The 12,628-nt window shown below is 37.9% G+C and overlaps 1 protein-coding gene across 9 annotated transcripts in view; it reads right to left on the reverse strand.

Moving 5' to 3' along the window:
• Positions 1-1,383: 1,383 nt before the first annotated feature.
• LOC105480188 (exocyst complex component 6) overlaps positions 1,384-12,628 on the reverse strand; it is a 214,472-nt gene continuing 203,227 nt past the window's right edge. For all 9 annotated transcript variants that reach the window (XM_011738755.2, XM_071069486.1, XM_071069485.1 and 6 more), the window contains 2 exons: positions 3,844-3,956; positions 1,384-2,650 (listed from right to left, as the gene is read on the reverse strand). In XM_011738755.2, coding sequence (XP_011737057.2) covers positions 2,518-2,650; positions 3,844-3,956 — 246 coding nt within the window. In that variant the 3' untranslated portion in view covers positions 1,384-2,517. The remainder of the gene's footprint in view (positions 2,651-3,843; positions 3,957-12,628) is intronic.

Genomic DNA, 12,628 nt, shown 5'->3' on the forward strand with positions numbered 1-12,628 from the left:
CCCTTCTTGGCCCACCCTGGACATGTTTATATAGATATTGGCTCCCTCCCTACGGACCGATCCCGGTTCACACAACGTGACGTGTCTTTGCATATTTAAAGCGCTCCACGCAGAGTGGTGATTGGAGGCAGTGGGCAGTGGCGCACTCACGGAGGGGCTCTGAGTAGGGAGTGGCAGGCGCTGGGGCGCTCGAGCTGGGCTAGGGGCTCGCCTCACAGGACCTGCGGGTTCGCGCCAGAGCTTCCCGGCTCTTCTCAGCGCTCGGAAAGTGGGCGAACCCAACGCGCAGAATTGACCCAGGCTTGCGCCCCACAGCGCTCCTGGCCCACCCCCGGCTGCTGGCTCTCTCTTCGGTCCCTGCCTTCGAGCTTCTAGGTGCCCTTCTCTCGCCACTCCAAGGTGAAAGAACTGGGCTTTTCTCTCCTTTGCTCCGACTATTTCAGGGAAACTGCAGTCGTCGACGCCTGCGTTGGCATCGCAAAAGCCCACGAGGGATAGCGCAGCCGAGATTCTCCGACAGCTAACCACCTCTCCCGGCTCTCTGATCTACCACATCAGGTATCCTTCCAAAGATGGCCGTTCCACTGCTGCCCTAGGCTTCATAAAGACGTCCTAAGCCTCCAGAAGCGGATACCCAACAGCACCTTTCCGGTCTCAAGGACCAAATTCATCTTTCCCTGCACATCCTTCCCTCCCTCCCCCGAGTTTGCCCGACGACTCTTGTCAATCTACACTGCTGCGTTTTGGGCTTTGTGCGTCCCATTCAAGGGTTCCAAATGCCCCAGGACTCACTCGTCCTTGTCCCTACAGCGCAACCTGGGGTGTGTGTGGAGGGTGCTGGGTGTTTATATTATTGAAAAGAGTAAAGAGGACCCACAGTGGTCTGCTCCAGGTAGTGCAAAGGTGATATCTCTCTGAATCCCGGGACGTCTCAGCCAAAGCAGGGGAGACACCCTAAGTACACTGGAGGGTTGGGTAAGCTGCGAAGAACAGCCCCATTCCGGTCTTCAAAGAGAGTTAGCTGTTCACCGCTCCTCTCTTCCAGATTTCCCTGTGCCTGAAGAAGTACCATGCTTTTCATGTAGTATTTTAAAAAACATTAAATACTTTGGATTAAGAGATGATCAAGAGAACAAGTGCGCATATATATATGTGTGTGTACACACATATAAGTGTGTATATATATGCATGGTTACTATAGCTGTATGTTTATTTAGTACCTACTTTCTTTGAACTATATTTGAACTAAGCCAAACTATATATATATATATATATATAGTTTTGGTGCCACTCCCATTCCAATAACTAGGAAATAATATGCCTTTTCTCCAGGAAGCACTTGTTTTAAATCAGTAAGCTCTGAATAGACAAAATAGTAATGCATTTTCAACGACTTGCTCAATATTTTTAATATTTCATCACAAAATCCAGAGATGTACGTATAATTCTTTACACTTATTTTACAGAGTCAGGCATAGTTTCTTACAGGCCTAAATCCTGAAAAGGCAAAGGGAGGATTCAGCATAAATACAACAAAGGTATAATAAAGACTGGATTTATATTGTCATTTGGACCACGGAAACGTACACAAAGGAAAATGTACATTTGTTTTAGGTTTTCCAGAGTTCATTTGGTTTGGCTTGTTTCCACAATGAGGATACAGTACTGAAATCTGCTATTTGAAGAAAGTAACCTGACCCCTGTGGTAACTTCTGTGTGCAGGAACCATCTACCCTCGCACAAGCTGCACCTGAAGTGGTTAGCCCCATTTAGTTCCTGTCCTCTCTTTTAACTGGAACCAAACCAAACCAAACAAATCCAGAATGGGGTCAGCTACAAGCAATATAGTTAGAAATATTAACCCTGATGAACAGAAACAACACTGCATCTTTAGAAAATCCAAAACCTTTTGTTCATATTCAGTACGATTAAATTAAACCACCCAAGTAGAACAAATAATTCACATTCTTACTGAGTTAAATCAAGTTTGATTTCAGGAAGCTTTAAAGATTTGTCTATTTCCCCTTCAGAATTAGCAGAATTAGAAATTTTGGTCTGCTTAAATCACAATGAGGTGAAAATAAAAGCTAAAAGTCAGAAAATGGTAGTGAAAAACTACCATATCAGACATGATTGAATTCCAAAGCCATATACTGATCAAAAAACAGATTATCATTCAAGTCTAAATAGAAAAAACTACTTATGAGTAGAGGCATACGTTTTTCAAATGTATTTGTAATCAATTTCATGTACAATTTGTGACAATTTATGTTTTACACTTTTGCATTTTCCCCTAAAAGTGAAAAAATGCTCATTTTTTCCATATATAAAATAGTATTCGATTATTTAAAAATCCATACAAATGACATTTATTACTATTTCTTGTTTAAGCCCTCATGTATCTTCTCCATTGTATTTTTGGATTCTGTAAACAAATTACTATATCATGACCAATACTTGCTCAAGATCAATGTTGAATCATGGATTTGGTGTCACTGAGTGCAAGCGACGTGAGGTCTACGTGTGCTGGGACATACCATTCACCAAACTTCTCAGCTGTTTCACAACTGTCTCTATCAACTTCTGTTTGTCTCGATCATTCTTCCTGAACTGAGCAAATATATTGTTCTTTTTGCTAGTATCCTTCATCCTAGAAACATATGTGAATGAAGAAGCTTAGTAAAAGAAAATTAAAAGCTAAGCTGTCACAAGTAAAATATCTTGCCATGCTCTGAATTATCCCACACTAATCCTATGCTTGAAAAATATAGTTCAAAGAAAGTAGGTTCTAAATAAACATACAGATATAATAACCATGCAAAAAAATAGAAGCTTTATTTTACATTCTATATTAAGTAGCATTTTTGCATTAATATGTACATCTAAAATATGCTAGGTTTGCTACTATCATACTATTTTCTAATATTATTCCACAAAGTATGCTAAAATACATACCCTGTATAGACTCAGCTAATCATATTCATAGCAAGATAAGGTGAAAGGAAAATAACATTAGAAAATGTAAAATAGCAATGTTTTTGCCTCAGTTGCATTTCATGACATTGTAAAATAAATTTACATTTATTTTAAACACTTCCTCTTGTCCTTTCACATCAAATTCACTATAAATATTTTGAAATATAGGAAAATAACAATTTTAATTTAAAAGCTGAAAATTTTAATAGTGATACTTTTTAATTTTTATTTTCTTATCCAGCAGCCCCCAGAATCACAGCAGATTCAGAGGGCCTCCCAATAGTGATATTTTAAATGAAATATGATTGAGTAAAGAAAAAGTCTGTCACATAATGAGAGGGAAAAGTTAACACCTAAATTTATGTTTAGTTGGACAAGATGCATCAGTAAATCCTATTACCTCAGTTTTTACTGTATTGTTTATTTCAAACCATGTATTTCTCTACCTGCAAAGAATCCAAGTCCACAATGCTGAGATTTAGATAACACTGGTGGCAAACATTCCAATTCCTGGTCACATTTGACAAAATACCTTCTTTCCTGAGTTACAGATTTTTTTTTTTTTAAAGAAAGCTCCAATTGTCACATCCCCAGTAAACATATTTCTAAGGTCAATTAAGCTTGCAATTCAGGATACAAAAGGAAAGATGTTTTGTTCACATCAATATAAACAGCAGTTGCTTATGAAATGACACCAACTCTGAAGGGCAAGAAAGAAAAGCTTCTTTTTTGGTCATTAAACTAGAATGAGCTTTTAAGCTCTATCTAGACTTTTCTTTTTTGACAGAAATCTCTAGTTCTTTAGTTTATCACTGAATCAAAAGGTGCTAAAATGTTATACAAAAAAAGTTTTCAGAATGTACTCACTTCTCCAAAAGAGTAAGGGCTGTGTTTGGATTCACCCGAAGGTACTTAGAAGCTGGCTGTCCATAATCAGCTAGATAAGTAGACCAATCCCAAACCATAAACAGGTCAAGGAGCTGCGAAAGATGGGGGAAATGTTAAATCAACTTTTGATTATTTACCCAGTTAACATATAAATTATATGCTATCCTTGTTCTACTTTAATATAGCCTGCTTCTTAGATAGAACAGAATAAGGAAATTCATTTTTAAAACTTCATTAACTGTACTTTACAACGAAAATAGATCTTTTTACTTTGAAATTACTAAAAGCGCCAGGGGTTGTTTTCTAGTAAAATACTTTGTGTTTTCAAATAATTGTAAAATAATGAAAACACTGTTAATATAATATATATGAACCCTTGTACTGATGTATAAAAATTTTATCTTTACGCATTAGTCAGTACCCAGATGTAATTAATAAAGGTTGGCGCTACTAACCTGTATGAAGAATTTTAAAGAACTTAAATTGAACCTTTTTTTCTTAGAGGTAAGTATGTTTACCTTTCAAGGACGCTGTTTGCACCTAAGACTTTTTCCAAAGTAATTTAAACCAAAAGCTCAGATAATCTCAATTAAGTGCATTTAACAACCTCTGCTGGATTTTCTCTGGTGATGGATCCTCCGTAGTATTATGAAATAAGGGCTTCAGGATTCAGCCTGTTAACTCTAGGCTACCATTTTGTATAAACAAACAACAACAAAAAAGAGCCCTCTTGTTTCCCGTGGTGTCTTAAAATTGACTATTTACTTTATAATCTCCAGTTAGAATCATTGTCAAATATGGAAGTAATCTTTTAAAAGCAATGCCATGCCTAAACCAAAGCACCAAACTCTTTATCCAACTTTAAAACCCTAATCCCCTTTAAGCCATTTAAAACCCAACTTCCTATCCCCATTTGAATTGTTTCAGAAAGCTAAATGCTTTACTTACTACCTTCCTTTAGTTTTATATTCTTTCTTTTTGTTTTAACTCACTTTATAAGTAAGGGGTCTTACTGGTTTTGCTTTCAAATGGAGGAAACATTTGCATTTACTCATGGGATACAAGAGACAACCACTGACTCTGAGAGGGATAAAACTCTGGGGTGATTAAAATCTCATAAAGGTAGGTTACCAGAAACTAGCTTTTCTTGATGAAGGTAAAAAACTTGTTTGACTCTTTCCCTATCCAATTTACAGGTATTAATAGAGATTTTCTCGCAACAGGCAGAAAATTCTATAATGAAAATATTAACTATGAAAAGCCACTCTATTTTCTTTCAGACAAGATACCATTCTGGGCCATACCAAAAGTTGAAACACTAGGATAGAAACTATACTGAGACAATGTTAAAGATATACTGTCTGAAAAAGAAAAGGGAACTTATTTAAAGTTCTGTGTAATTTTTAACTGTGTTTGGCCACATTTTTCCCTCCTTTCACAAAGAGGAAAAGTTACTGTCATACACTCAGATGGTAAGAGTGTAAATTAGTGTAACTTCTCTGGAATGTGATTCCACAATGTGTTTAAGAACCTTATTAAAAATGGCCATTCCCTTTGATTCAGCAATCCTACTTCTTGGAAAGCAACTTTGGGAAACAGAAAAAAAAATTTATGCACAAAGATAATCTCAAAAATGCTATTTGTGTTATCAAAAACTGAAAAAAGCCTAAATCTCAATATTAAGAGACTGGTTAAGTAGTGAGGTATATCTGTATGATGACTATCATGTGGTTATTAAAATTAACATTTATGAAGAATTTTAAACAACATGGGATAATGTTTATGATAAATGTTGCTATTTAAGTTACATAAAAACTCATCCAAAAGGACTGGAAGAAAATTTGCAAAAATGTTAAGGATGCCTGTTATAAGCTGGGCATGGTGGTGTGTTCCTGTAGTCCTAGCTACTCTAGAGACTGAGGCGGTAGGATCACTTGAGCCCGGGAGTTAAGAGTCTACCCCAGGCAACATAATGAGACTTCACCTCTAAAATAATAATTTTTTAAAAAGAACAATTGTTATTTCTGTGGTGGGATTAAAGTTATCTGTTATTTTCTTTATTTTTGTAATACTCTACAATGAATATGTGTTAATACTATAGTTATAAATGAGGTTTATATATTTATATATTAAAATAAATTTCAATAATGAACACCCCTCACAGAGTTGTCAACAGAAGCCTCATTTTCAAGGATTCTTCTTTCAGGTGTATGTGTGTATTTGCACAACTGTGCATGTGCAATGCACAGTGTCAGCAGAAAGCAACCTCTTAAGGCTCTTTTTCTCTAGGCTGATTTACCCCCAACTGGGAAAGGAGGAGCTGACTTAATGAATGAAAAACCCGCACCAACTCCAACTGTGAATACAGAATTGATTCTTTTACAGCACAAAACCAGACTGTCCTAGATAAAGAAACACTATGCTTACAATGTTCACATATGGTCAGATACTCATATGCAAATCTCATGTGCAAATCCCTAGAAATTACAGGAACCACAAAATTAAACCTACCTGCCCATATGTAGACAAATCTATATGCTTTCATATTTACATTAATCTTTGTAAAAATATGTACAGAAATACATATTATACACAGTTAATTTACAGGTATCTATAGAAATTTGCATGAATTTGCAAATTAATGGTTAAGGAATTAATTGCCAATGCAGATAAAAAGGCCAACGATCTAGATAAAATTCATTTATTTATTCAGCATATATTGTCTGCCCACCTATCATGTGCTAGATACTGTGCTAGGTACCAGAGATACAGTATTGGAACGAAACAAAATATCTTTCCTCAAGGAGCTTACATTGTAAGATAGGAATAAAGCAGTAATCTTTTGATGTTAACATGGAAGAAATTATAAAGAAAAGCTATTCACACAGAATCCTAGTAATTTAAACTACCGTAACACATGAGAAAGCTACTATCCTTTAATATAGAATAAGACAGAAGCCATTAACTTATATAGAAGCTGGTGACTGCCTGCTCATTCCGCTCAGTCTATGAATCCAATGGCTGAAGATTCAATGGCTGAGACATTTCAGTGTTTGTGTCCCAAAGACCACACATGAACGTGGGCAGACAGCAAAGATGGAGCCAGCAAGCATGTTGATCTCATATTCTCATTTCTCATTTTCATGTGTGTAAGGATTTTTCAAATGCATAGTACTGCTGGAACAAGTAAATAGAAACAAACTTCAAAGCTGGGCAGGCAAGTTCATAAAGTGTGTCTAGCACAGTGTAACCACTCAGTAGGTATTCGGGAAATAACTGGTTAATTCATGATGCCAGACCATTATTCCAAGTTTCCTTGGGAGCTTTTTCCTTAGGCTACAGGCTACTTTAGCTTATGTTGATAGCTCTCTGAAAAAGGCCACTGTTGGCTTGCAGGCAAACTATGGCAAGTGAATATAGTGAAGTGACATCTCTGTATCTCTCTCAGCTTTTCACTGGGATGTTGATAAAGAGGAGATACTCCATCATGATACAGCACTGGGTCTAACGTTAAGTGAGTTAAATGATCTTCCTAGAGAAAGTAGCATTAATATTTCTGAATGGTCTACCAGTCTCCTTCACCCATAATAATTATAAGGTCATTTTTCACTTTTTATAATTCAGTTCTACTGAAGTGAAGGATAAAACATAAAACCAGGACTTTATTCCTGGGTCCCACCTAACATTATGCCAAGCCAGATTTTATGGACTGAACCCATTTCTACAGGTGGCTATCCATGCCTGTTCTGACCAAGATGACCCTGGTCTTTGATTGGGATGACTTTAAAAGAACATGATTGCTCTGGAGTCAGAGTGTGATGGGAATAAAAGGGGAAACGGGGGTGTTGCCAGGTACAAACACTGATACTTGCCTTTGCTCCACCCCAACAGTCATTGCTTTGTGGACTGCCTCTCACAATTGGTTAAGCTTCACAGGATGCACTATGTTCTTAATATTAAGATCTACATTATGAAAAGTCTCACTTCTCTACTTAAGTTTTGCTTCCTTCAGATGGCAATATGCACAAATAATACGTTCGTTATTAATCACACAAAATCTCTTTCAGTCTTGTAAATAAACAGTAGGACATGGTCTCAACAGGTGAATTTATTAGTTAACACATATACCTGAAGTTCAAAGATGTAGATCAAACATGAACAAAAACAAAAATCTCCCCAGATTACCCAAAAGCAATTTTACAATTACTTATTAAAGGATAAAGTCGGGCATATGATAATGAAAATTGGTATTAAGTTCTATAAATGGGTTTCTTCCAATAGTCAAGTAAAGTAATTCCACCTTAAATCCTTTTGGGAAGTAAGCAAAGTATAGATGATATAAAAATGAAAAAGCAAAATCATGTGCCTGAGTTCTACCTCATCACGATTTGTAAGATTATCTGAAATTAGTATCCCAAGTTTTTTTTCACCAAGGATTCAAAAATACCCTTCATAACTAATCTGATAACATAAAGTGGATGTATGCCAATATTTGTAAGTGAGTTGTACGTTTCACTTCCTCAGCATTCCCTGTGTGTGTCCAGCAAACAAAAAGATCAGCTTAAGGAAAGAAGTGTTACATGGGTGGTCCCATATAGCTCCAAATAGTCGAATCACTTCAGAATCACTGAGGAATTCATTTGTGTCAACCCATTTAGCTTGCTGACAGTTTCCCATCCTACAGACTCATTCTCAATCCATGCCCAAGGAACTTGAGGTCTCAGACCTGTTGAGATCACTTTGTACAAATGACACAATGAATCTAGGCAGACTTAAAATTATTCTATGAAACTCTTGAAGTGACTTTTTGCCTTTTTAAAAGTGAACCCACAGTGCCAGGTCATTTTTTCCTTGAATCTGATTTAGCTTTGTTTTAGGTCTTTTGGGTTTTGCTTTTGAAGCACCTCAGGGGCAATGACCCAGGACAGAAGATAAATAAAGTTAAGCCAACCTCAAGAGAAAAGCAACTGGGGATACCAGGTTTGCTTTTGTAAACGTGAACAGTGACCTGGGGGCTCCGGGTCAACCTCAGTCCCCCAAGTTCCCTTTTCCAAACACTAAATCCACCTGGGACCTCAGAGTTGCTTTGTGGATTCCAAAAGTAAACCAGGAGATCATTTTTCCTTTGCCACCAAAAAACAAAGTTGAGACCAGGGTTCCTAGAGTGCTCCAGAGATTTAAACAACAAAAGTCCTAAACCCTAGTACTGCTTAAAGGAAGAAATACTTGCCCTTCAATCAAATCCTGAGTAATTCGCCACTGGGAATTCAAGAAAAATGGGTCTTACTAAACTAGCTACATTGGAAAGAACTACAAGTCCTTTTCTAAATATATTGTGAGGTCAAATGATGAACTCCATATGATTTTTAAAGCACCTGGATTTTCCTTCCTTTCTAGCCATCTTTAACACCACATTTGGAAAACTCCACATGTAGCACAGAATTTTAAGTAGCAGTCCGAAGATAAGCGAAAACTACAATACAAAAAAGCAAATCAGTATTGTGCCTTCAGTCACCTAACTTTTTTCCCTTCAGGTGTTAACTGCCTTCATGCTACCTTCTGGATCTTATGTACCCTAACCCAAGCCTGCCCTCTTCCAATGTCCCATCTGCTAGACTTGCTCTCAGCCAGTCCTTTCACTCCCACCTCTGTGAGGACTAGGAGTGAGTTCTGAGCACTTCATGCTGCAGAAGCTGCTTAAAGGAATTGGTCTCTTCAAGTCACTTCACTCAGGTGAACTGTACACGCAAAGGTAGAATGTTCTTATTTTTTTATGCTAAGCTAATGTAGTAGTCCTAGATAACCTCTAGGTGAGTATGGAATTTGGAAAAAAAAAGAAAAAGAAAAAAGAGGCACACAGTAAAATTTACATAATCGGATTTACACACGTCCATATTTGCTTTATTTTGATTTTTTTTTGTCACTACCATGGCTAAAATAGCATATAGATACATACATGTGAATTTATGAGGTTAATTTATTAAAATTAATTTTATCAAATACATAGTTAATAATCAAATGGAGCATATCATGAAACCAACAATTCACTGTCGTACTCAGAAGTAACCATGTTTAACTCCTTATTTATTTGTTTGTTTTTTGTGTTTTCTGTTGTTTTGAGACAGAGTCCTTGCTCTGTCACCCAGACTGGAGTGCAGTGGCACAATCTTAGCTCACTGCAACCTCCTCCTCCCGGATTCAAGCAATTCTTTTTTCTTTTAAGATGGAGTCTTGCTCTGTTGCCCAGGTTGGAGTGCAGTGGTGTGATCTCGGCTCACTGCAACCTCCACCTCCCAGGTTCAAGCAATTCTCCTGCCTCAGCCTCCTGAGTAGCTGGGATTACAGGCGCACGCCACCACGCCCAGCTAATTTTTTGTATTTTTAGTTTAGAGACGGGGTTTAACCATGTTGGTCAGGTTGGGCTCGAACTCCTGACCTCATGATCCACCCATCTTGGCCTCCCAAAGTGCTGGGATTACAGGCATGAGCCACTGCGCCTGGCCTCAGGTTCAAGCAATTCTTGTGCCTCAGCCTCCCAAGCAGCTGGGACTACAGGCACATACCACCACGCCCGGCTAATTTTTGTGTTTTTTGTAGAGACAGGGTTTTGCCATGTTGCCTAGGCTGGTCACGAACTCCTGGCCTCAAGGGATCCACCCTCCTTGGTCTTCCAAAATGCTGGGATTATAGGCGTGAGCCACCGCACCTGGCCTTTAACTCCTCTTTTAGTTCTAGTGATTATCTCACTATCCCTAATAGGCTTATTTTTCTAATTTTGTATTATTTTACAGCTATCACATATGAGAGTTTACCTTACTTTATACCAGCTCTCTTCTTGGGTAGCTATCTTACCATTTTTGTCTATTTTTGTTTTTATAATTTTAATACAATTAAACCTCTATTTCTTGTTACATAACTTTTAAAGTTTTTTTTTTTTAAACAGCTTTGAGATGTACCATACAGTTCACTCATTTAAAGGGAACAAATCAATGGTTTTGACTCTATTCACAGAATTGTGCAGCCATCTCAACCAATTTTAGAGCCCCTGAACGAATCCCCATAGCCCTTAGCAATCACTTTCCAAATGGGAAACAAATAACATGTGGTCTTCTGGCCTGCCATGGTGGCTCACACCTGTAATCCTAACACTTTGAGAGGCCAAGGCTTGAGACTAGGAGTTTGAGACCAGCCTGGGCAACATGGTGAGACCCTGTCTCGACATACAATTAAAACATTAGCTGGCAGTGGTGGTGCACGCCAGAAGTCCTAGCTACTTGGGAGGCTGAGGTGGAAGGCTAGCTTGAGTCCAGGAGGTGGAGGCTGCAGTGAGCAATGAACTGTACTCCAGGATGGGCATCAGAGCAAGACCCTGCCTCTATTTAAAACAAAACAACACAAAACAAAACAAACAAAACAAAAAGACCTACCTGGTCTTTTGTAACTGGCTTCTTTCACGTAAGCATAATGCTTTCAAGGTTCATGTAGCATGCATTATTACTTCATTCCTTTTTATTGACAAATAATAATATATTGAATGGATATACTACACCTTGTTTATCCAATCATCAGTTGATGGACATTTATCTTTTTTGGCTATTAAAAATAATGTTGTTAGGCCCAGCATGGTGGCTAACGCCTGTAATCCCAGCACTTTGGGAGGCCAAGGAGGGTGGATCATGAGGCCAGGTGATCGAGACCATCCTGGCTAATATAGTGAAACCCTGTCTCTACTAAAAAAATATATAAAAAATCAGCCAGGCGTGGTGGCAGGTGCCTGCAGTCCCAGCTACTCAAGAGGCTGAGGCAGGAAAATGGCGTGAACCTGGGAGGCGGAGCTTGCAGTGAGCCAAGATCGCGCCACTGCACTCCAGCCTGGGCAACAGAGCAAGACTCCGTCCGTCTCAAAAAAAAAAAAAAAATGCTGCTATTAACATTTATGTACCAGGATTTTGTAAACAACTGTTTTCATTTCTCTTGGGTATATATCTAGGAGTAGAATTTGTTATATAAACTTTTAACAGGATCTTCTGACTTTCCATTTAGTAGTATAAGAACATTAGCACCTTACGTAGTAGAGTTTTAAAATAATTCTTTTGGCAATTGGGATAAAATATTTATATTATGTATTCAAACCTAAATAACAAATAGATATTTGATTAAAGTTTCCTAAAAATTCTTTATGAATGCAAAAAGATGTTAATAAATTTTTTTTTTTTTTTTTTTTTTTTGATACGGAGTCCCACTCTGTTGCTCAGGCTGGAGTGCAGTGGCACGATCTTGGCTCACTGCAACCTCTGCCTCCTGGGCTCAAGTGATTCTCCTGCCTCAGCCTCCCAAGTAGCTGGGATAACAGGTGTGCGCCACCACCCCAGCTAATTTTTGTGTTTTTAGTAGAGACAAGGTCTCACCAAAGTGCTGGGATTACAGGCGTGAGTCACTGCACCTGGCCAATGTTAATAAATTCTTAATCAACAATTTTTTTATTCCCTATTTTTGAAAAATAATAAAAACCTACAATTATCCAATAGAAGAAAGAACCTGTCATATAATTTCCTCAAGTAGATTCACTTCAAATAGTTGAATGTGACTTAGATTTTTATAATACACACACACACACACACACAACACATGCACACACACAAACACACAGGCACAGCTTGTTTTTCTTGAGAGTACTGAACATAAGAGTTCAGCTTCCTGATATTGTAAGGTAGGTCATACATGAACTAGCAGTACTTTACCTAATTACTGAAACCAAAAATCT

Source organism: Macaca nemestrina, chromosome 9 (assembly GCF_043159975.1).
Source record: "Macaca nemestrina isolate mMacNem1 chromosome 9, mMacNem.hap1, whole genome shotgun sequence".
Lineage (NCBI taxonomy): Eukaryota > Metazoa > Chordata > Mammalia > Primates > Cercopithecidae > Macaca > Macaca nemestrina.